The 25,166-nt window shown below is 38.5% G+C and overlaps 1 protein-coding gene across 8 annotated transcripts; it reads right to left on the bottom strand.

Annotated features, from left to right (window-relative positions):
- Positions 1–1,874: 1,874 nt before the first annotated feature.
- On the bottom strand, positions 1,875–25,146 carry KRIT1 (KRIT1 ankyrin repeat containing). Of its 8 annotated transcripts, none has more exons than XM_069006809.1 (18): positions 25,080–25,146; positions 24,468–24,631; positions 22,994–24,113; positions 22,561–22,720; positions 21,406–21,498; positions 20,332–20,461; positions 18,031–18,274; positions 17,629–17,744; positions 17,062–17,205; positions 15,845–16,001; positions 15,453–15,560; positions 13,640–13,796; positions 11,393–11,544; positions 10,625–10,791; positions 7,320–7,407; positions 4,505–4,711; positions 4,082–4,198; positions 1,875–3,629 (listed from the first exon to the last, which is right to left on the bottom strand). In XM_069006809.1, exons 3-18 carry the CDS (start codon positions 23,093–23,095, stop codon positions 3,561–3,563), a joined length of 2,211 nt encoding a protein of 736 aa, XP_068862910.1. In that variant the 5' UTR covers positions 23,096–24,113; positions 24,468–24,631; positions 25,080–25,146; the 3' UTR covers positions 1,875–3,560. The 8 variants fall into 8 exon arrangements, with proteins under 8 accessions (XP_068862910.1, XP_068862916.1, XP_068862915.1 ...); XM_069006815.1 differs by lacking the exon at positions 24,468–24,631 and having other exon boundaries at positions 22,994–23,115; positions 24,041–24,113; positions 25,080–25,144; XM_069006814.1 differs by lacking the exon at positions 25,080–25,146 and having other exon boundaries at positions 22,994–23,115; positions 24,041–24,113; positions 24,468–24,780.
- Positions 25,147–25,166: the final 20 nt, after the last annotated feature.

The raw sequence follows: 25,166 nt of genomic DNA on the forward strand, positions 1-25,166 counted from the left end.
ATTTTGATTAGGCAATTTTGTTTATCATATTATCCATATAGTTTTTTAATTCAACAGGAACCTATCAACGCATTTCCGGAGATTTCTGGTTTGAGTAGGTCTTTTAAAGGTTTGTTCATCCAGTAAGTCCAGTCAGTTTCTATGTAAAGAAAAGTTTAAATGTGTAAGTCAGGGAATACTAGCAGGAAGTCAGGTTGATCATTATATACAATGAGACATTTCAACAGGGTACACTTGCAAAGATTATCTGTAATGCTTTTAAATAAATTTTTGCAAAGTTCAGAAACCTAAATTCTCCAAAATTCCCTACTTCATCTGAAATTTGACTTGTTGACAACAACTATTGCTTTTATCAGTTCCGAGTACTTTTAGTTTTGTCAACTGGAAAAGGTACACAGGCAAAAACATAAGCTTGTTACTGTTTGAACATTCTTGTTGTTTCTTAAAGTGTGTAATATCCTCTGGTAAACCTTGTATCAAGGTCTCACGTGTGCTGAGTGTTACTAGATGAGAGGAGGTAGCAGACAATGCTTGTGAATGCTGAGATGTGCATGGAATCAATGTTGAGTACCTTCAAACTCTTCATGCCAGCTATGGGCTCTAGTAAAGTTTTTAATTTGTTGCCTGCAAGCTCTGAAGTTTCAACACTTTTCAATGCCAAAGGACATTCCTCAGTGCAGTGATTGACAAAGAGTTACTTCATATTTACAAGCTCTGACAATTCTTTCGAGAGACATGAGAGATAGCGGGTAATTATTGACATTCCGTACTGTCAATTTACAAAGTAAAGACATTTTTGGTGGCAATAGTGTCAGCCCTTTTCTTCCAAGAGACAGGACTTCTAGATTAATTACCTATATAGGTAACGTTTTATTTCATTTTTATGTAATTATTAATTATATTTAAATTTATACAGAATAGTAATTTTTTAATCTTTACCCTATATTCATAACAATTCTTTAAGGTAAAGCACAGCTTTTGCAGACCATGTATGTTGTTTCCGTTGAACCTGTCTCTCTTTTTTCACTCACAGCCCAGCTTTAAGCTGCATCCAGCTGTAAGCTGACAGTGCACCCTGGAGCAATTGTTCCCTGCACTAAGCAGCAGCAGCAGGCCCTCCTCTCAGGACCAAGGCTTCCCTCTTGCACAAGCTGCTCACTGGAGTAGGGGGGTCAGTTATGCCACTTGGTAAAATCGTGCCTGTTTTTCACAGTTTTAAGTTCTTGGTTACTCTTTTGCCTTACAGGGCCTGGCTGAGTGTTCTACTCTTAAATCTTTGCTTTTGTCAGCTGTACAGGTTCTTGCTTTTTAAGAAAGTGCTTGTTAGATGGACTGTAGGTGGTGAGCTGGGCATCTCATGCTTACAAAGGCACAAGTGTCAGCTTTGCCCATATTGCAGCTCGTTCCCACTTTTTTTGTTTGGTAGTGAGATGAGGCTTGTTACTAATGGTCTGTCTCAGCAGTGTTGGATTGCTCTCTGTTCCTGTTTTTCATTTCCCCACTTCCAGATGAAAGGAGTGCACACACCTGCCTTGCCACAGCAGGGCAGCACAAGCTCCTACATACCCAGGTGCCAGAAGCCTCTGGGACTGCAGAGCTGGGCTCTTGCTACTCAGTGGCTATACTGATATGCAATATCTGCAAACCTCTGCTTTCCCATGATGAACAGTTTCAAGTTTACCTGGTGAATTCCTGAGCAGTTTCTGAGGTGCACCACCTTAATTTAGAGGCACCATGGGACTCTCCCTCTGGTCCTCTCTGATGCTCTTCTAACATACCTTACAAAGACAAGCCTGCTCTCTGGTAATAACACCTGCTTGGTGTAACATTTGATGGCACTTTCATGCTGGCTACAAAAATAGAAACACCAAATGTGACTTGTTGCAAACCATTTATTAGGTAGTAATAAATAAGAATTTAGCAGAAAGGACTATACAGCAATAAGGCATATTGATAGTATAGTTAAACAGGCAACTGACACACCTTCTTAACATTTTCCTCTAGTTTTCTAAGAAAGTGCTATGTAGAGAAATGTATTTCTGATACCAGTGCCAAGTGACAGCAGGGATGCACGATGAAGGACCTGACTGTTGCATTATTTACCTTAAATAAAGTATAACAATCCATGAAAATTTACTGTTATTTAGACCAGTGAAGTTTAAGTAGAAAAGTACAGCTTGCTAAGAAGAATACAAAATACAAGTCTTCCGTTCACGTTTTTAACAGCTTACTACTTTAATTTCTTAAACTGTAAGTTTACTAGTAAGGTATGAGTAAAATTACTATACAACAGCGCAGTTCTTCACATTCATTTTAGCTTTTCTTTGAAAACTTAGAGGCAAGTGCTAATTTTTATTTTTTTAAAAAAGCTTTTTTTTACAAAATATTGCACACTGTTTTAGCATGCAGTTTACACGGAAGAAATAGTCAAGTGCACTTAAAACCCTGAAATACAACCACAAACTTCAAAGATTTGTGTTACAGATACTATTTTAATGTACAAGATATGTTTCAGACTGCATAGGATCCCACCTTACACTGGGGACCCAACTTGTTGAGCCCCAGTCCTGACTCTACAAAGAGCAGGCAGAATGCTTACAAACTGTATCTGACTTCCTTGCCATCGTTATTCCTGCATCCTGCACTGCTTTTAGCCTGAAGAAACTGAAGTAAGTAATTGGTAGGAAAATTAATTTAAGAGAAATAACTTAGTACCTCCTGTATGAGTTTTTGTTACTGCATACGTGTTGCAATCCAGGGTAGAATTTATTAAACTTTCTGAAGTCCTCTGAGTAAGGTTCATCTGTAAATCCGTATCTCCCTCTCCTCCATACATACATTTTATATTGCACAGCAAAAATAAAAATCCATTTAAAAAAACAAGCATGCTAAACATTCAATATGGCTTCTGAATGATTTAAAGTACTTCCCTTTTGGCATCCTCATGCAATATTTTAGAATAAATATGAATACAAAGTAGGAGAAAGTTACGAGTAAAAATAAAGCGAGCTAAAATGTTTGTCAGAAACCAAATAAAAAACAAGAGTTTATCAAAAGTAGTTGCTCAAAGGTCTAACTGATCTAACTCGTCTTTTAAGCATATGTATCAATAGTATCTTAAAAATACAGGGTGTCTACAAAATACTGCAACATATACCATCTCCTTGATGTTCCACGCAAGGACATGAAAGGTAAATAGGTTAACTGAGACTTGCTTAATGGCACTGGTAGTCCCCTATTTCTCTGGGAACAAAAGCTTTACTGGATTCATGCTCGTCGAACTCGGTAAACCATTTACATTTCATTAGCTTTATTGGTTAACCTCAAGCCCTACAATAGTTAATATATGAAACACAAAAATACTTATAAAAATAATAGATATGTAGTATAGTTTTTTTAAAAAAATAAACCATGCAGCTTCTGTACAAAGTTAAAAAAACTGTACAAATTGACTTTTCTGTTGTGTAAAATTCATGTACATGGAAGTCCTGTTATGAGGAGGGACAAGTTGTTTTTTGCTCAGCCATCAGGTGCCATCTCATAACTATTGTTCATTTCCATCACTCGTTTCTTTCACTTGGCATTAGCTGGCCATTTAATTTCATCAGGAGTTTTACAACGAGTCCTGCCTGGGTAAAGGGATGCAATTAAATTCCATCAGCATTTCAGAACTATGATAATCAAGTACATGACAAAAGCAATTCTCAGCTTTATCCAATCTCAAACTCCATTACTTTCGATCACAAAGTTACTGGCTCCAGCTCTGTGATTCCCATTATATTTGGAATTAATCTTAGAGAATGAGGGATTGGGCATATGCAAGAAACAGTTTCAATTAAACAAATGGTTTATCCTAATGATTATAGATGTGTTTTATGTATTTTGAATTAGGAGAGCTTCACATGCTAAGAAAACATTCTGAAATATTAATAATAAAGTTTTGAAATAATTTTTGTGTGGGCTTGGCTTGGGCTTTTTTTATACTGTGCAAGGGGGGTCAGCCCCAAGGGAAAAGAGGCTTGCTTATCTAATTTAGGAAAAAAATAATTGAACGTAAAGGATGAAAAATGATAGTGCTTACCTGTTTGGTATGCACAATAAAGCTCATTTTGTTTTCCAGACTGTGGATTTGAAAACACGTATCTCCATCTCCCAACTGCCACATAAAGCAACCGTACTTTAGGCTGAGGAGTAAAGCCTGTGATCAAATGTAGGAAACTGTCACTCAGAAAATATCCTCCATACTTGCAAACTGAACTTCGCTTCATTCACAAAGACAGGATTCAGACTTAAACCACTATGTTCCACAATGCAGTTGTAGTTCATAAAGTAGTAAAGTGAAAAAATGCAAGACTTTGTTAGTGACTTATGAAGATCTTAAAATCTTGGAAATTTTCAGTCAAGTTTAACTAAACAGTTGGATGTGAAATTACTTCTAGTACAAAGATTTTAAGAGAAGAGAATTAAGTTTTACAGTTATCACTGGCAGTTCACTTAAGCTGACCTTTGTTTCCATGTTGAGGAGGTGCAGCCCTTTTACATTTACTCCTACGTACACTTTGATGACTTTATGGCTACTTGAACTTGCTTTGGTGAATATCTGTCCTGTGAAAAAAGCTGCTCCATAAGTAGGAATTTCCCAGCAATTCTGCAAGAACATGCGCTGAAGGTGATGCATCTCCTTGCTGACACCTTCACTGGTGCTGAGATTCTATAAAGAAAGAAATAATCGCAATCAACAAGTCCTTCCAAACAGTTGTGATTGTTTGAAGAAAATCCACTGTTCAGTGCAATCCCTACTAAAAGCATATTTCCAAAGTGCTTTCCCATCAACCATCTTCCTACAGCTGAATTAAACCATAGAGCCATGGAAAGGGTCAAGTGCTGGAAGAGACTGAGGCGAAACCCAGATACCTGTATGAGCCTCAGAAATCTGAGCAGAGACACATAACCTCTGAAGCGCCTCACAGCTTTGCCTCTCTCAGAACTAACTGGGACTTGGGATCAGCAGCTATGCACCCATATGATACTAAATGCATCACAATCCTTAAAACTAAGTATTCTTCCTCCTTTAAGGGGTCCAATCCAGTGAAACATGGTAAGATGAGCAAATACCTCCTTTCAAAAACATTGTTTTTTCCTTTCTAAGCAAAAGAGAGGTGCAGATCTCTTTTCACTAGTGGAGCCTTCATTCAGAATGAGACAGGTTTCTGTTCCTTCCTCTTCAGTAGAGTGCAGCAGTCAGAACAAACTATTGCTGGAGTGCTCCTCAAACCAGACTGATACCAACCACTCTAACAAATAAAAAATTGGTTGGGCTGTGGACAAGACCAGAAGGCACAGACATGAGGGAGAACACAAATCTTCAACAGTTATGGGGCCATGACTGTGGGTATGCTAGACGGGATCAGCCTCTCTGGATCCACACCCTGCATTAAAGCTTACCTCAATTCTACACAGCCATTTCTAACACGTAAAATCTTCGGAACAGAAGATTGCAACTGCTTTCCCCTTCCCCCATGCCCCACACCCCAAAATAATGTCCCAAAAGCAGAAATCAAGAAAGCTATACTCATTCTCACATTTGATGTGAGATGACAGAGTAGAGACAACTTTGTTACACCATAGTCTTAGACCACCATCACCTCCTCCTCCATCTCTATTGGGAAGAATAGGAACGATGTGCTAATTTCTGACAAAAAAGGTGTGGGCACCAAAAGAAGTTTATGATTGAGTAATCTTATCTCAAAAAGAGGGGCAAGGCTTGAAAACATTCCCTGGGTACCTCTGCAGCGTTTCCTGGCAGCTACCTCTAGTGATCCACATCAGCTGGTGCAGTTCTCCTTCTGACACACTTCACTTTTTCCACATTTACTTGCGAAGATCACAGATTTAATCTGACCTCATTTGGGACCCACAGCCCTCAGTTAGATGCATTTTTACACAAGCAGCCCAAGTCCACATTTAAAAATTTTACTCAGTTAACTGCTCTAATCAAAGGAGTTTGTGTGTGTGTGTGTGTGTGTGCACATGCTGTTGGGGTTTTAGGAGTTCTCCTGGTTTTATTTTTTCTGTTAAAGGAATTTTCCCCATATGTGTTGCCAGGGGGACAAACTACTGAGTGCTTAAGAAAAACAAAAGAGCTGGCTATGGGGGTGGGGGCATCTGGCTACTCTTTTGTTTCACCTGGGTGTGTGGGCAGTTGGTCCCTGTTTGGAGGGAGAGGGAGGCTGTTTCGTCGGCTGCTTTTCCTTCTGCCAGAGAAACCCTGGGATCCCAAGCCCACCTTCCCTGCCCCGCTGGGAGCCAGGCCATGGCCGCTCTACCCCCGCCGTTGCTTCGAGCCTTCTCTACGTTGTAGCTGTGCTCGTCCTGCCTGCCCAGACCTCCAGGGGGTTCCCACCACAGCTCCACAGTTTGGATACATCTCGTCTGCCACCCAGGATTTGTGCTCGTCCCTGCCGCTCCAGCCTGCCGTTCCAGCCTGCTGTTCCTCAGGGTCCGGCCGGACACCGGGATCGGCTGCCCAGGGGTTTGTGAAGCCTTTGTCCCATCCCTTCCCGGGATCCCAGACCACCGGTGCCGCGTGCTCCCCGAGCTCGCTCCGGAGCGCCCCCTGCAGCCGGGGGGAACCATCGCACCTGCCCTGCTCACCGGGAGCCGCCAGCGCCCCTGCCGGCTGCGAGCGGAACTGCACCCAAGGGGAAAGGGCCCGACAGCCGAGAAGGCTGGGACTGGGTTTGTGATTGTTTGCTGTTACTGCCAGAGTTATTGCTGCTTGTTTGCCTTGTTATATATATAATAGTAAAGAACTGTTATTCCTATTTCCCACATCTTTGCCTAAAAGCCCCTTGATTTCAAAATTATAATAACTCGGAGGGAAGGGGGTTGCATCTGCCATTCCAAGGGAGGCTCCTGCCTTCCTTAGCAGACACCTGTCTTTCAAACCAAGACACATGCATATCAGCAGCACTACCAGATCCCTAAGATACAAGTTACACTGACAAAAAGGACTTGGTGGATCTATTCCTACGAGCAGACAAGAAAATTTAAATCAGTAGATTTTTTCACATCTATGCCTGAATTGGAAGTGTGCCCAATACACAGCTAACACTGAAGGTAAATGAACAGATAACAAATATATTTACTTCTAACAAAGAGATCATCTGAAACTGTACAAGAAATACACTCCAACAACCCATCCCAAAATTCAGAACATATACATTTTTAGCTTGTTATACCAGTATTTCTGTTCATTAATTGACAACCAAACAGTCAAAAGTGCTTAAGAACATGATTTACCTGTTTATTTATCTCACCTTGTATTCATGAAGTATCCTGTTTGTCCAATGAGGAGCTTTACTTTTTAGTTTAGTTATTGGTACGATAGATTTAAGGTTTTCTTCACTAAGAGAAAAACAAAGAGGAACAAAGTTTTTCTTCACTAAACAAAGTAAGAAAAAAGAACAATGTCTGCCACAGTGTACCTTCAAGTCACATATTGAGCTAGACAGTCAGCTCCTACTCTACCTTGCCTCATCAGATGAGATGGTTTCCTAATATACAGTGCAATTCTCAGTTAATGAAGATCCAGCTTTACATTACACGCCCTGTGTCACACATCATGAGCATGGCATGGAGAAGAAATGCCAGCAGAACACATGACTTGTACTTGGTTAGAGAGCAGTTTGGTGAATTCCAGTTTGGAAGCCAAAATTATATACAAAATGCCATTTACATCAGCATATCACATACTTAGAAAATATAACAGACTGTAGATACTCTTCCCTCCACTCCTGTAGTCAGCACTACCAAGGACTCAGCCCAATTAATTTCCACATTAAAGTTATATATTACAGGACATGAAAGAGAAGCTACTTACATCAACTGCCTTTTTTAAAAAACCCAAAATGTGGAAACAAAAAACTCTAAAAGGAAGAATGCAAACCTTTACTAGCTTGCTTTTATGTACAATAAGACAGTCTCAAGACCTAGCGATGTAATCTAGTCAAACTGTTGTCATGGGTTAGCAAGCGTAGTCCCAGAAGTGATGTTCTTGCTAAGGGGTGCTTACAGCTTCCTCTGTGACCTGACAGAACCTATCAGCTGGCCAGTTTGAATACTGGAAAATTCTTTGAGCCACTTAAAATTGTGACTGCCTCTGTGATCCACACTTAAGAAAAGACTAACCCCCCCCCCCCAGCTCTGTCTCATTTCCGGTGCTGGGACAGGTGGCTGCGGGCCCCATGTGGGGGCCAGCGGGCCCAGCCCAGGCCCTGCTTGGGCCAGGCCATCCTGGAGCCGATGGGCCCTGTTCCACCTGCAGAACCCCCCCACAGCCCTGCTGTGGGCAGCCGGAGCGGCTCGGCTCCCCTTCTCCAGTGCAGCCAAGATTCAGCTGAAGCTGCATCGCTGTCCAGCACAGATCATGTGAGCAACAGCGATAAGCGAAATTCCAGCTGCAAGGCCTGGGTGAGATTAACCCTTTTAGTGCTGTGAAGAGCTGAAAACCTGAGGGAGAAGAAAGAGGAGGTGCTTAAAGCTGAAATTCTGTTGTAAAGCTATGATGTATCAGAGTACCCATTGGAATTTCATGAAGGCATGGGGGGGTCGAGTGTTCAACTTGTACTTGTGAGCAAAAGCACCTGCGCTGAGATAGGCAGATGCTGATGCAGCTGTAATTTCATGAGAAATTTGAACAGAGAGAGATGGAAGCAATGAGGACTTTTGCTCCAAATGGAAAAGGAGAAAACCTCAGTTCCTAGAGATGCTCCCAGAGATAGTCCTAAAGATGAAGATGAGGAGGACCCTTTGCTCCCAGGGAAGGAGAAGGGCCTCTGTTCTTAGAGATGAAATGCTCCCAGAGATGGGTGAAGAGAACTTTTGTTTCTGAACAGCTCAACCTTAAAATTTTACCCCAAAAAACTTCAAGAGTGGACCCTCGAAAGCAGTTGTGGGAAAAGCTGCAAGTTGGGGGAAGGGACTCGCATGCGAGCACAGAACCAACCTGGGCGGCTGGCTCGTTGTGATAATGTGTTCATAGCATGGGCAAGAGAGACTCCTTTTCCTAAATGGACTGAACAAGGATACTACAGAAGTGGTAAACAGACTGAACATCTCAAGGGTTGTCTTTTTACGTTGTCAGTGGGAGAAGGGAGAAAGAGGGGGGGAGGAGAAGTGTTCTGAAGGTGTCGTATAATTTTTTTTCTTCTTTTAGGTCTGTTAATAAACTTCTTTATATTCTTTCAAGTTTGGTGCCTGCTTTGTGTTTCTCCTAATTCTTATCTCACAGAAGGTAAACAGTAATGAGTATTTTAGACCAAACCACTACACTAAATTGGTGTTTCCGCCTGGGACAAACCGAACCCGCTACAACTGTATTTGGCAGTAACTGCATATATGATCTACAAGCAAAAGCCCTGCACAGGACAGTGCATCAGATCTTTAAGGTCAAGGATACTCTCATACGAACAACAGCCTAGATATATTTTTGGAATTACCAGTCTTCCAATAAACATTTATGTTAACTACAAAAAAAAAAATCAGATTATAAAACTCTTCATCTATATGAAGAACTATGTGAATATGGATGGAGAGCATGCCCAAATGGCTTTTTATCTAGCCCAAACTATCTTTGCAGGTAGTCCTGTCTATAGAGCCAAACACTTCCATGGAGCAGGATGAACTTTGAACCACAGTACTGATATGCCTCAGTGCGGAGAGGAACATCACCCTGCAGCTGCTGGCAGTCAGCAGGGAGTAGTTTCATACAAAACTCAGCTGCACTGAACTGCACACTCGTGTGGGTGGGCAGTCCCACTTAAACCCCGTTCTCCTTATGCTCCACCTACCGGCTGTGTAACTGCAGGACAATACACAAAAAACCCGCCAAGCCAAGACAGCTCAGTTGGTGCTGTGTGTAAGAGAAGCTGAAAAGCATAGCAGCATTCCAGAATAGCACAGCTGCTGTTCCATGAATGAAGTGAGGTGGAGATAGCAGGGGGCGAAGGTGCATACAGTAGAGAACTGGAATCTTCATGGGCTCAGATACTTCTGTAGAAGTGTACGTGGGAAGAACAAGCCATCCCAAAATAGCTCAGCTACTGTTGTGCTGGCATGCAGAGAGAAGGGGAGAGAAAAATACCATCTGGTTGAGCCCTACTAGTGCTATGCTTTTGACCAATTTAGTACAGCAGTTCTCCTACAAATGACAGAAACTATATTGCTACATGGTCTGTCCAAAGAAGGAAAGTCAACCCCAGACATTGGTCTAACTGCCACAGTAAAATGTTTCTTCAGCATTGCTCAAAGCCTCAGTCCCTGTCAGAACCCTTCAAGTGAATACTGTTGTTTATTTTGGTATTACTGTATCTCATGTCTGATTTTACACACTCCAGAACCTCCATCCCTCTAAGACTGCAATAATTAAGATTAATAATTTTCACACGTGATGTCTGACTTCTATTAATGCTGCAAGGGGTACATGATTACTCTGAACTACAGCTCAGTGATGGAGAAAACCAACAAATGTATCATACTTTAAAGACTGAGAGTTCTATAGTAAGTGCTATCTAAAAATACTTAATCTAACCCAGAATTTTAAGTTTTAAACACAAATACTTACTTTAGAAAGCCCTGTTTATGTTTCTTGCTCTCATAATTTCCATAGACTATTTGCAGAAGCAGACTTGCCAGTGTAATCAGCTTTGCATCAGGTGATGTATAAAAACCTTTCAGTAAATTATATCTGGCCTCATCAAAAAGTATAAGAATAGCCAACGGATCCTCAATCTGTTAAAAAGATTTAAATAATATTTCTTTGTAAAAAAGGAAAATGAGCTTAGAAACTATAAATACAATTTCTCACTGATTCAGAGACAGAAGACAAAGGTGTGATCCTGACTGAAGTGTACATTTTTGTGGTACTTTGTAATAGAAAAAATGACATATTTTCATTAACAACACTTACTTTAACACTTCACTGATCTAATACACAAATGAAAGGCAACTAGCACACCATGCCCAATCAAAAAGTTCCCAGAAATACTGATATCTGTGGATTTTTCCCCCATGAATTCATTTTGAATAATATGTTTGAATAATCCCATTGAAATCGACCAATTGAATAACTGAAAAACAACAGCACAAGGAAGAAAATCAGGCAGGTTGTTTTTAGCTGTATGACAGACAGAGACTGACACACAGAGACGTTGGATAAACCCAACTGAGAGGGTGAGAAAGAGAACAAAGAGATGGCAGGAAGGCCATCAGGTTTAAGGAGATGTCAGGTTTAAATAAGTTTGGAAATTACTACAGTTACTATACACACTGAGCGTTGACCATCAAAGTGTTCTGAGTCTGACCATGACTTCATCCACTTCCAAGTGCTGACCTTTTTTTCTATTTCCAGTGGAAGTCTCACATCCCTTCTCAGGAAAAGCTGTGAAGTTTCCCTTTGAGGATCCAAGTTTGTCAATTCAGTGAATATTTCAGGCCAGTCTCGAATATGCTGCAAAGGCTTGTGATATGGCTTCAGCTGGAGACCTGAAAAATAACAGGGTTTGTTTCTAAATACACAAACAGAATAACCCCATACACACACACATACACATAAATGATTAAATGCTGCACCAAACCTAGAGTATCTGAAATTGAGGACTCATTACCACACATTTTCCCTCTGTTTTCTAAACTACTATATAGAAAAGGTTTTGAAAATATGGATTTATTGACAAAACTCTTAGCATCAATTCACTAAATGTAATAGTGTTGAAACTTCACTATTTTCAGTTTTTCAGGAGTGAAGCAGTATTTAAAAATTTATTGGAGTACCAAGACTGACCTTAAAAACACAATAATAAAGCATGAGATACTGTTGTCTCTATTATTACAGCAGAAATACAAAGTCCAATGATCTTATTTCTGACACAAAAATACAGATACAACTTATCTTATAAATGTATTTCAGCTTTTTGTACATATATAAAAACCATAAACTTTTCAGAACATTCTTCTTTTTAATCTGTAAATGTCTTGATTCTAAACAGGCTAAAGTCAATCAATGTTTCATGTTCTCTTGTGTATATGAGAGCTGAGAAATTAATACAGAACTTTCAACTACAGTCCTACTACGTACTAGAGTCTGTACCTTTGGCTCACTCACTCACTCTGCCTGTCCTTGGATTATTGTTTAGCTTTTTCTAGGAGTGAGGTTCTAGGAGGCTGTATCTGCCTCATTCTCACTGCTCTGGCTTTCACACTGTGGCATTTCACGTTACATGAAAACCTTAAATAGATATGTTCACTGAGAACAATCTGTTCATTTAACTTATCCATCTTTAACACAGAAAAGCATCATCTGTCCTACAAGCAGGAATCTCACAGTCCTTACAGTTGTACACAAACTGCAACATACTTCATAATGAAACTTGTCTACCAGTTGTTTGAAGCCATAAATCAGGATCTCATTTTCAAATCTAGGCTAAATACCTAGAGAATTACTTGCTTCTACACAGCCAGTGTATCAGTGAGCCCTTCCCCTCAAATGCAAGGGTAATACCTCAATGATTCTATGAAAACATCACATACATATTTAGAAAAGGCAAACACAGCAAGACTTTAACCCTCAAACACTTCCTTTTCTAAACATTAACATCTATGTTTAGTTGAGGGTTACAGCAGTCATGTGGCATACAGCAAAGTAAAAAGGCAAATGGCATGACTCCAGAAGAAAAAGATGAAAGAAGAATGAACAAAAGATTTCCTGCAACATTTAGAGCTATTTTTTTTTAAAAAAAGTAACAATGCCACTGTAGTGGAGCATTGGCAACAGTAAATAAAGTTTTAATGCAAGACTTCTATGTTAATGACACTGTCAACACAGTATCCTACCAGACCTCAATTGAGCTTTGTAACCCACAATGTGTCCCATAGCTATCATCTTGCAGCAGTACTGCTGACCACATTATCTGAAAAAACCCACCTGGTCTCATTGACTCTTTTGGGCTTCTATTTATCTTTTGCTATATATCTCAAATAAAAATTATAATATCTTTTTTATTTAGATCAGAAATACAAAAATATACCGCAAATATAAACATGACATTTTACATCAGAATTTTCTCCCATCAACTATATCTGAAAACTTGTTTATCAAAAATTATTTTGGTGCAAAACACAGGAAAATTCATATTAATAAAGACCTAATGAAAAAACATTAATCATCTTATTTTAATTAGTAGTTTTAAAAAGACTAAACATGGTAAAAACAACTACATGCACCCAAATTCAGATGCTCTGGGAAGAAAAATACAGATAAAACCAGGATAAGCTACTAGTAAGGCCTATGATAGCCAAGGTGCCCTGTAACAGAAAGGCAACTTGGAACAGCCTCATCTTCCTGGATGAAATACATGATAGGTACTAGACTGATACAGTCAGACCTACTGAGGGTACCCAAAGTAAAAGTTAAAACAGAGAAGCTCTCCACAGCACTGAAAGCAGTTTGGAGACATCAGGCTGTAAAGCCTGTCAGAGAGCATGTTTCCTACTCTCCTAAGACAGTATTACTTTTTCCTAAAGGCAAGCAGAAATAAACTATTATAAACCCTCAACTATAACCATTGTCCTTTTTACTTACTGAGGTTCTCAGAACAGATCCAGATAGTGAAGTACTGCTGAGTTTCTTGAGACAAGCGCATGCCCTCCATTATCTGCTGGACAGTTGTGTTGTTTCCATGTTTCAGCTCGACAGAGCGATATGACCCATCCATCCGATAAATCCGTGCCTTTTCATACTACAGAAAAATGGGAACATATTAAACAATTTGTTAAAATCCTTTCTTTTGGTGCTTCTAGAGAGGAAAGCAGTTTTACCATAATTCAGCAACATCTATAATGTTGGGAAAAAGAACACTGCACAACTCCTGCATTTTTATTATTTACCACATCTGCTTGCTTTGAGTCCTGTGCAAGTTCTTATACTGTGCAGTTTACAACAGTAACTCCAAGAAAGATCTTGCTGGTATTTTGAGGACTTCTGTTGAACTCAAAGGCAAGTAGGTATTTAAAAGTTCTCCAAGGAATCTGGGCTCAGCTGCCTATGCATATCCCAAAATGTTCACCTTGCTATTACTGGCAGGTTATGAATTTCTCTCTGTACTAAAAAGACTTGTTTTTAGAGGCAAGCACCACTCTTTACTCAGAACCCACTACAAAAAGAATATAATCTCACTAAATCTTACAGTGCTCCTGTACTACAATCTAAATAAATCTATTAAATAATAAATCATTTCCCCCTTCAGAACCCCCATAGCTTTCACTGAATTGCATGTGAGCACACAGTATGCCTCCTGAAAGAAATACATAAACATAAATCAGGTACTTAGAGCACATATACACCAGTCATAAATCAATAAAATGTCCTGTTTTCATTTCTGTAACAGGTTAGATGTTTCAGCTGCTTGAATAAAAACATTTCAGGAATTTGTTATTTCCCTTCCTCAAATCTACTAAGTCATCAAGAACGAAGTTCCTAAAAACTTTTGGAAAAAAAAGATGGATGCCTTGGACAACTGACTAAAAATGCAGTTGGAATGGAAAACATCAGTCTATTTTTGTTGCAGTAGTTACTGTCATTCCTACTGTAGTAATCTATAAGGGGAGTTTATTTATTGTATTGATTAAATAGTAATAAATAACAACATAATATCATGCATTACACTCTGAAATCTACTTAAAACATGTGCATTAATCTTCAGAGTCATTAGACACACACACCTTCATGTGATCTACTGCATAATAAGATCCCTAAAATCAAGGTCAGTTCCTTTCTTAATTATTTTGGAAGATTATTCATGCAGACTGAAATGAAGATAATTTAAAACATCTTGAAAAACTGACAGGTTTAGTACCACCTACTTACAGAAATACAGGTTGCATCTGAAGTCAAAGAAAAAAAACAAGTGGGTTTATATCATTTGGCTAATTTTAAATCTACTTCAGGATGAGAGGAATTGCATTGTAAATTTTGTTTCCTATCTTGGTTAAATCTCCTCTGGCTGCCAAGGAAGCCTACACTGACTAACTGATGAAAAGCCTATTTCATAGAAGCCTACGTTTAGGCAGCTGAATGCTCCTGTTTATCAACATATAAGATGACAATGCATAAAGAAAGCCGATGGTCGCATGATAAAAAATAGACATAAAATCAGTAGCTGATGTGATGCTCCTACAAATAAATTGGAGTATCATGTTTACATGTCTTACATGTACTTCTGAGCCATGAAACAGAACAGAAACATTTAAAGAGACAAAATGTCAGTTTGCCAATATTTACACTAATTTCAATGTGCTGCAATTTCCAGTAACAGCTAAAAGCGACCCTAGCTCTTCTACAAGACTAAGTGCAAATTAAATATAAACTTTACACAATTTAGAAAAGAAACTCATACAGGTTTATTTATGGCTTCCTTCAGTAGTTTTGCAGCTTCTTCCCACTCATTTTGTTTGTTCTCTTCACAGACATTCAGTGGAGATCTACCTTGTTGATCAGTAATGTGCTACAAACATAAAGAGAAACATTGATTCTACATTGATTTTGCTGCAGACAGGTAAACATTTACACATTTTTGAGATAGTTAAATTCTTTGGTACCAGAGTTCAAACATTTAATTGGTACACAATGGGAAAAGTAGAGGTAAGGAAAAATATTTAACAATTTTTTAGTAATCTCTTAACAAGATAGTTGTGTTTATACATTGTGATCCGGACACAAAAATACTTCTCATGCACAAGATAGAAACTGTTGCTAGAACTGCTGTTTCTATACACAAACAGAACTTACTCTGTCAATTTCAGGATGATTTAGTAGAATTTGTACTATTTCAGCATGCCCACCTCCAGCAGCAAAATGAAGAGGAGAGCTAAGTTGACCATTCAAAAGATTTGGATTGCATTTCCCTTTCTCCAACAGCATTCGAGTGGCTTCAACTTTTCCATACCTGCAGATGTGTTTAAGTCAGAACAGACACAGCAAATATAAAATATTTTTTGCAGTTAGCCCTAATTATGAAAAAGTGGTTTTTTCCACACCAAAGAATTTTTAGCTTTCACATAACACCAGATATAATGGAACATAACTAAGTTTGTAGAAATTAATATCAGTTCTACACTTCTTTGGTAATCACTGGTCTAGTAACCATTGATTGGATTCCTTATAGACAAAGTGAACCTTGCTTTAAACTAGCTACGTTTGGGTAGTTGTAGCAATTCAGTCATGGCAGAACAGAATCCAGCTTTGTCCGGAAAAAATAATCAGTATGAGAATCAGAGTTCAGCTTCTGATTGTCATGCAGATGGATCCTGAGATTCTTAATGCCCATGCTTAAAACTGGTAACTCTTGTGTATACTTGAGTTATAAAGTATTTACAAACTTTCTGACAAATACTAAAAAGCAAGTAAGATCGCGGGGTTTTATAACCTAGTTTGATTTTCATGTTATTCATATCATCAGACATACTGACCACTATATATACAAAAAACTAACTTCCATAAAGATAAAACAAAAGCATTTTTATGACTGAGGAAAGCTTTCAAGCAGTTACAGATTAAGTCAGAGTTATAGTCAGACATGCTGACCTCTGTAAATCACCCAGTCCAGCTTCCCACTCGAAGCTTGACCAGCACCAAAACATGCTCAGCTCAGCTATGCTGTGCTGTAAAACTGCTCACAGGCTTTAGCCAACGAAGACTCTGAAAGTTACCAGGCTAAAGTAGACCCAGTGTCTCCCATAAGAATTAGAATAAATATCAGGAGAGATACAAGAGGCAATAGGTAAGTGATGACATGATCTCCACAACTGGTCTCCCCCCAAAACCATTCAAATTAAAATTATCTCAAAACCTTCAGAACACTAACATATATTATAATCAAAGCATAAAAAAATCTAGAGGGGTTTTTTTATTTCTTCTTTTTGAGGCTGATAAATTACATAAATGATAGTGGTAAAGAACCATGACAGCTAGAATGCACTTGATTGACAAAACTATCCTTGACTCACCAGCATGCATAATGGATTGGTGCCCAGTGGTCACTATCCAACTGATTAACAGAAAACTTTTTATCCAGAAGGTGGCTTAGTAAATCAGAGTCACCTTCACAAGCACTGCGGTGAAGAGGGAAATCATCTACCCACTGGTGTTCCCTATGAATTAAAAGGGGAAACAGGAAAAACACCATTCAGAAATATTACAGTTGTTGAGAACATCAACTTTTTAAAAATTACTAACATAGCACTAACCATAGATCTACATGAAGACTAAAAGAGAAGTTCATGCAGCTAAAATGTGCCAGTACTCATACAAATAGGTTTGTCATGCAGTAATCAAGCCACAGCTGTATTTACTACAGTAAGAAATGCTTCTCTAATTTTTATAATTTACACCTTCCTTGATTCATCCTTTAACTGTTGTGTTTCAATACTTAAGAGACTCCAAATAGAATTTCATTTAAAATATGTATTTATACAGAGAAACCTAAAGTAATAGGAATCTCATTTTAAGTCTACCAAGCACTACTGTAATAAAACAAAATTATCCGATAATTAAAAAGGAATGTAACATAATACTTGTCCTCTGTGACACTGCTCATGCTACGTTGCCACTTTTCTCTTTTAGGAATCTGAATCTTTGAATAGTCTGGGGCTCCAAGGCCAAAGTATGGATTTATTACCACCTTGTCAACCTGTAAAGACATAATTTAAACACAACTGAAAAAATATCTTACTGAGATTTGGCTACACAATCCCCCATCCAGGTTGGGTATTCTCTTGAAACCAAAGTTAGGATTAGTAACATTTTATAAGGAAAGAGAGTTATGATCAAATATGAGGATTTGAAAAACTAGTGCACACTTACTGCTAAATAAACAACTCTGATGTGAGCGCACACTCATATCAAATAAATGAATGAACTTTAAAATGAAAATGTATTCATGTTTCACAAATATAAGATGAAAATATAGTTCTTACCCTATTGGTGTACTGAAGGTCAGATCCAAACAAAGGATTATAGATACACATATCTGCTTTCTCCAATGCCAGCATTTTACTCTTTATTTCCAGGGCAGTATAACCCATGTGTAACGAGCTCTCTGTTTGACCAGGTTCTATAGCATAGGCAGGGTTTATCACATTTGTTTTAATTCTCTCAAGAGGAGATGGTCTGAATAAAGCTGGGATGGAGTGAGACTGGGTGTGCCGTTCATCCAACCACCTGCAGGAGAGAATGGGCAAGTAACTAATTTTCAGGTAGAAAAGGATTATTTTGGTCACGCCATTTTTTTCTTTGATTAAGGATTGCATATATAATAGTCCCACATTTGAAATAAAAAAAGAATTATAAGGTGGACAGCCAATTTTATAAGACTAAATTCCTCCCTGAATGTGAAATTCGTTAACCACGCTCAGTTAAACAGTCGTATTTGCTCAATTTCCTGTCTCAAACTCTCAAAGAAAAGGAAATTATACACTAAGAGTAACACTGGTTATAACTAAAAAAACCACATGTCACCACTTCATGTATTTTATTAATATTACTACTCTGAACAAATTTTGAAACTTAAAGCAGTTTTTTTAAGGGTGAGTTTCAATTTCTGTACTGACTTAAGCCTTCCAACTCACATGTTTCATTAGGGAAAGACAGGAGGAGGCAAAAAACCAGAAGGTCCAGTTTCCAAACTGCTAAGTCTCTTTCACAGAGGCTACCACCTGCCTTTTTAGAAAGCTGTGCTGATGTTTATTCTCTTCTCAGTGCGCTGCTACTGACAGTATTGAAGAGCTTTAGAGCTCTCTTATTCTGTGCCACTGAGGGAAGTCAGTACTGTACACCTGCTGCATTTTTTCCTCAGGACAAGTTGTTCATCTCAAGTTTTGAACAAATACATTTTTACCAAATTGTTAAATTGTTTAAGTGTTAAATTAAGTGGTGCATTAAAGTTCTAAAGCCAGGATTGTATTTAGGTTTCTGCATATGCTTTCACACAAGCTTGAGGTAAAAATGTGCTTTGCTGAAATACAATAAATTCTGTTTAGTGATTGAGCCTGGAAATATAGAAGAAAGAGAAGTACATCCTCTGGACATCCACTGACAGACCACTTGAATCTTGTCTGTCCCAGAATCATATGTATGGACGGCAGAAGGTAACCTGCAGTTCAGTGCATATGCTTAGGCCTATTTTTAAGTCCTAGGTCCAAGCCGTAATGTCCTGCAAAAGCAGCATTCCCTTCACTTACTCATGGTCCTGGCAGAAAGAACAGTAAAATCATAGTCATTGTGCTATAAACACCTTCTAAGGTATTTTCAGGCATTTTCTCTAAAGATTTGGTAGATAAATTAGTTATGGCAGTTTGAATCTTTGAGAAGTATTGTTTCAGATTATGTACATAGAGAACAAAAAGTATAAACTATTTTCTATTATACCTCCAAGGCTTCCTGTGAGGCTTCAAACACTTCTAAGCAGAACTTAGAGCCTGAAGGCATTCAGTAAGCAGCAAATAAATGTAACTGCTATGATGGTATACATGGAAATACTACAACTCTATTAGTAAACTGTAAAAGCTCTACACACAGAACCTTTTAGGTAATAGCCTGTAACATGATTTTTTACATTAGCCAGAAGTTTCAGCTAACTTTATTACTGCAAGTAAGTTCATACATAACTGTGTCTGGTATTTCTTGGTTAAGGGTACTTTAAAAAAAAAAAAAAAAGAAAAGAAAAAAACCCACCAAAACAACAAAAACCCTGCTCATGTACTCAAATTTCAAAATACTATAAATCTAGCTTAAACAACTAATCACCTTTCTGAAAGTTAACTCCCTACTGCAAATAAATTTGTGTGTCGAGGTAAGATGCACTCCCTTTCTACAGGGAGATTTAATTTAAATGCAAATCTTAATGGTATACAATTACAGGATATTTTTACTACACTCTGGCAAATGCTCTTACAGATGACAATTATGTCATTTACAGAAGATTAAACATTATGATTTTACAAAACATTCACTGTGAGCATGAACTTCCAAAACACTACTTGATTTAGATAAACACACCAGTCTTGAGTTTGCAAAAAAGACTTTTAGAAATATGTTGTCAAGGTTTCAATTTCTGATAAACATGAAGAAAATACCATGATAATTTCCTTCTTAACCACAAGAATGCTATAAAAACTACGCGCTACATTGACAAATTATCTTTTTTATATATATTTATATTTTGATATAAAATATCAAACTTTTCATTTTAATGTATTTTTACTGATGGTGTCTCTTACTTATCCAAGGCAATTAACATTTTTGCAGTAAGCGTAGCAAAATGTGTGCTGGATTCACTGCAGACTCTCATGATGTCTTGTAAACAGTAGAACACAGGGCATCCAGGACTGTATGTATATTTCGTATTATCTAAAAAGGAAACATACTCTGAAGACACATCAGTGAGAAGAATCTTACTTTCCCTTCTACATCTTTTGTAGTTATGCATCCCTAATTAAGACTATACTCTAACTTTAGACTAGGGCGACTTAATTTTCTCCAAATAATAATTAAAAGCCATTGCATACAATCCTTACATAGCAATTCACAATCCAACAGGTTAGCCTTAAAACCCCTAAGTATTCTGTCACTATTCCTCAAATGAGGAATATGAGGAAATGAGGAATAAATGTTAAATGCATACTGTTACCAGAAAAAAAGGAAGATGACCCAGGACTAGGAGGGGTATGTATTGTTACTGTTAACTCCACAATGGTATCTGTTTGATAGGTTTCAGCAAGTCCTATAACTAAGGCAAAAATGAAGAAGTTTCCCCAACAGCACACAGACACTTTACTTCAATATTTTTAAAAATACTTTTCGGACAAGTAATTTACTTTGCTGTCTAAAGACTTTATTTACTGTTTAGAGACTTACTAAGCATTCTAAGTAGAGAACATTAACCTGAGTAGCATGCCTTACAGTTGCATTCAGCAAATTCTACACAAGTTAAGGCCTGTGTTTTGAAATATAACCAAGTGCACAAATACTGCTTAAACCAGAAGTGTGTTATTGTTACAAAAACAAAGGCAATACATTAAACCAAAGATCTCTTCCTTGATTTTAAGTAACTTCTTCAAAGTTTAAAATATTCAGTGAGTTTTGCACCTGACTGCAACTTTTAATGTTTAAATACAGAAAAAGCCTTATATATTAAAATATATTGTATAAATGTATCATATACATATAATTATACATATTCATATATCAACGAGACAGCTATATACAACTTAAATACATCATATAAAAAAATAAACCCTCAAGTGAACTTCTGTTAAAATGGGTGCAGCTTCGTAAATCATGCTCAATGTTACCTTTCACAACAGTTGGAACAATGTAAAGAGATGCCTCTTGGCCTGCCTTCTCTCCATCTAGAGGAAACTTCTTCATTAACACTACACGCTTTCCTAGCACAGTATTTAAAAACAAAAAGCAAACCACAAAACAATTAATTAGTCATCAAAACAAAGAAAAAAATCCAGAGTTGGCCATGTGAAAGCTTACCAGACTCAATCTTCCTAGTTTCTAGGAAAAAAAAATTATGATTATAAGCTATAATATGAATACATATGAAAAACTAAAGAACATAAATATGTATATAGCCATTAACATGAAAAAAATGACATGACTGTAGTCCTTTTTAACTTTTGCAACCTCAGCTGCATATTTTAGCAGTGTACAAACTGAGCTGGGCATATTAATGCTTGGGCCATCTGAGTGAGTCAAATTAAAACTCTCCAAACTATGTAAGGAACAGAGTTTTTGCTTTTACAAGGCATTCCTCTATGTGTATTAATTCTGTTATTCTCTGCATAACAAGCTTTGTTAAGTCCACTCAGCTGCAGTTATTGCCACCTGCAACATTTTACCCCATAAACAACAGAGATGAAGTTACACAGCAAAGACCAGAAGTCCTTCAGTCATTACACTTTACACCAATCTGGAAATGTAATAGGCTGGCTGAAACAAATTTGTCAGCACAAGTGTGAGGTTCTTTGCTAGATCAGCTATGTAACAACAAGGGAAAAAAATGTACTCATCAAATTCCATCTCTAAGTGATACAGTTATGCCAGAAATACTTTCATACAGATACTGCCTTCTGAACAACTGACTTTAGAATCTATCAGTTCTCTAGCTCAAGTCAAGTTTTAGCTGAAGTTATGGATACAAAAGCCACTTTGATCTGGTTTACTGGAAGTTTAGGTATAAATCTAAACTTGAGGTGATGAAGAAGCACAAAGATTCATTTATTAAAAATCTTTTAGTAAGCATTTTATAGTTGGATGGTAAAGAGAAACAAAGGTAAATTAAAGGTTTTAGCTGTAGAGTTGGCCTAGTTTTTTGATGAACCTCAAAACATATCTTTTTTTTTAATACTAATTTCATGCTTGTGCACAACCTTGCCATGCCAATTTAGAAAACATTTTTATGGTGCTATCAACACTATATTAGATTAAAATGTTTTTACCTTTAATACCCTGATTGGCTGGTGAAATTGGTTTGGTGGCTTCTAATACATAATCCAGGATGCTCTGGGTTATCTCAGTGCCTCCTTGAAGTTTAGTTTCCAGCAAAACTTTCTTTCTTTTTTTCTTTTGGCCTTCAATGGGAACTTCAAGCAGTAAAATCTTTCAAACAATAATGAAACCAAAGGAGTTTAAGCACAGCTGAAAACAGCACAGAACTTAAAAAAAATACTATTATTATTATTTATTATGCTACTGTAAAAGTAGTAACAAAATTCAAGTACTAAATGTTGAGGAGCAGGATGGTGAAGTGAATGACCTCTGTAGCAGGTTAAAGAGTAAAAAGCAAGGCTACATTCTCTTCTATTATTGCATATTTACTATATTACTTAAAAAGCCAAACAACTAAGACATAAAGAAAAGAAATAATTTTACTTCATAGGATTTAGCTCGATATTCCCGAGAATTGAGGCTAGCAGTATTTTTTGGACGAATCACAGCAACATATGCATCTCCAATGTTTTCCGGGTTTCCCATCTCTCCTTCTTACTTTATCACTGGAAATAATGAATAAACAGGAAGAAGAGGTTCAGGTGAAAAAAATACCCAACAGCACAGTAAACTTCAGGATGCAGTGCTCATATCCACTGATGCTTTGCATTATTCATTTATTGTTCTTTAGCTGGAGAAATGCCAATGGCTGATATAATTCTGCTTCCTTTTCATGAAAGGGGAAAATATCACATCATATATATTTGATACAAATAAACTTGTTCTCTAACCCAACTTTAAAATAAAAGCAATGTATTTTTTTTCCACTTTGTAACTATCTTCCCAATTTTGCAAGCCAGACAAAAAGCCAAAGAAATTTAAAACTCTGGAAAAGATATGAAATTGAAAAAGAAAGCCATTTCAAAGTGACAAGCACTGTAATTTATAAAACATGCTGTAACAGGTACTGCACTTCTATGAATTCCACATGGATTTCAAGAAAATACCCAATTTTCATCTCCCCCCCGCAAAGTAGAACACAGTCTTGCCTACAGCCAAATAACAAAGCTGATAAAAATAAACTATAATATGGATTCATTTACTTAGTTTTATTTCAGTGGGGCTGCAAACTGGTGCACAATTCATTCAAACAGAGCTTCTGAAAGGAATATATCTTTAGTTTCTGAAAAAAGTGGATAGAGGCTTTTAGATTTAAGAAAAAGCTTTGCTTGCCCTTCTGTTTAAACCAAGGTGACAATTCCTATAATCACAAAATTGTATGGAAATTATATGGAAAACTTCCTAAAGCTAAATTACTTCATATATCAGCTTCCAGAAAGAAGGTTATGTCTGACCATTTCCACCTTCCAGCTGATCATTTTCTTCATCTGCAAATGAACACTCTTTCATTCCATAGCATCAGTAAGCACATGTTTTTTGCAGATTAATTCCTCCACAGATTTTAAATGTTAGTGTTTCTAGCTTCTCCACCTCTTCTAGAAGAAACAGAGGTCTTCAGATTCCTATGCCCTTAGTCCGGTATTTTTCCTGGGATCAAGACTACCTGAAAAGATATTGAAAAAAACCCCAACATAAATAACAGCATAGACATTTTCACCATCAGTTAAGATAAATACAGTTAGAGGATTTAATGATGGTATGTGAACAGCAAAATAGCTGAAGAGAAACAGCTAATGATTTGCATTACAGCAGCAAAAAACATTAAATAGGCAACATGCTGACTTATGAGAACTCATACTTTAGGATATTAAGAATTTTAAGAGGAAAAAGGAACAACCATCCCTTATGCACAGCTGGGAAAGGCCTGCTCCCTGGGTTTCCTTACACGTGTTTGGATACACAGGGTTTGGGTCAGAAGCTTGTGTGGAGGGAATCTGCACTGGTAAGGCCGGGTCACCTGGATGACAGCTGGCGGGACAGGTGAATAAGCAGCGGGTGAACTCCCTCTGTCACTGCTCTGCACTAAATCCAGTGCAGAATGACCATGTCTGTGAAACCGACAGAGCTGAGACTTGCAATGTGACTCCAGAAAACAAAAACTGAGGGCGAAGAAGGGTGGGGCTGTAAGGATGTGACAATAAACACGATCAGCTTCAGAAGACACCACCACGAACTGATTCTGACCAAACCCAGGTGCTAACACCGCGGCCCCATTCCAAAGGCTGCCGGTCTAAGGCACACGCCTCACCCAGGCTTCTCCCAACGCCGCCGACCCCTCCCGCCTCCCGCAGGACCCGCCGGAACGAGGCAGAGGGCGGCTCCCGCCGGGACTCCCAGCCGTGCCACCCCCGCCAGGGAGGAAGGGAGGCCAGGGGCCTCGGAAGCCCCCGCAGCGCTGCCTCGCCTCGGCGTGGCCGGAGGGCGACGGGCAGGAGGCGGCCGCGCGCCCCAGCATCTCCCACTCCGCACTGCCCAGCCGGGAAACGCCCCCGAACTTCCCCGGCCGCACCCAGGAGCCGGCGGGCACCGGCCCCCGAAGGGGCGCTCCCGCTAAATCCCCCTGCCTTGCCTTCCTCGGTGGCGCCTGCCGCCGCCTGCCCGCCGCATCCTCCCGCCGCGCCCGCCGCCCAGGCCCCGCGTCCCGGCCCGCTCCGCC

The sequence above is a fragment of the Aphelocoma coerulescens genome, chromosome 2 (assembly GCF_041296385.1).
Source record: "Aphelocoma coerulescens isolate FSJ_1873_10779 chromosome 2, UR_Acoe_1.0, whole genome shotgun sequence".
Classification (NCBI taxonomy): Eukaryota; Metazoa; Chordata; class Aves; order Passeriformes; family Corvidae; genus Aphelocoma; species Aphelocoma coerulescens.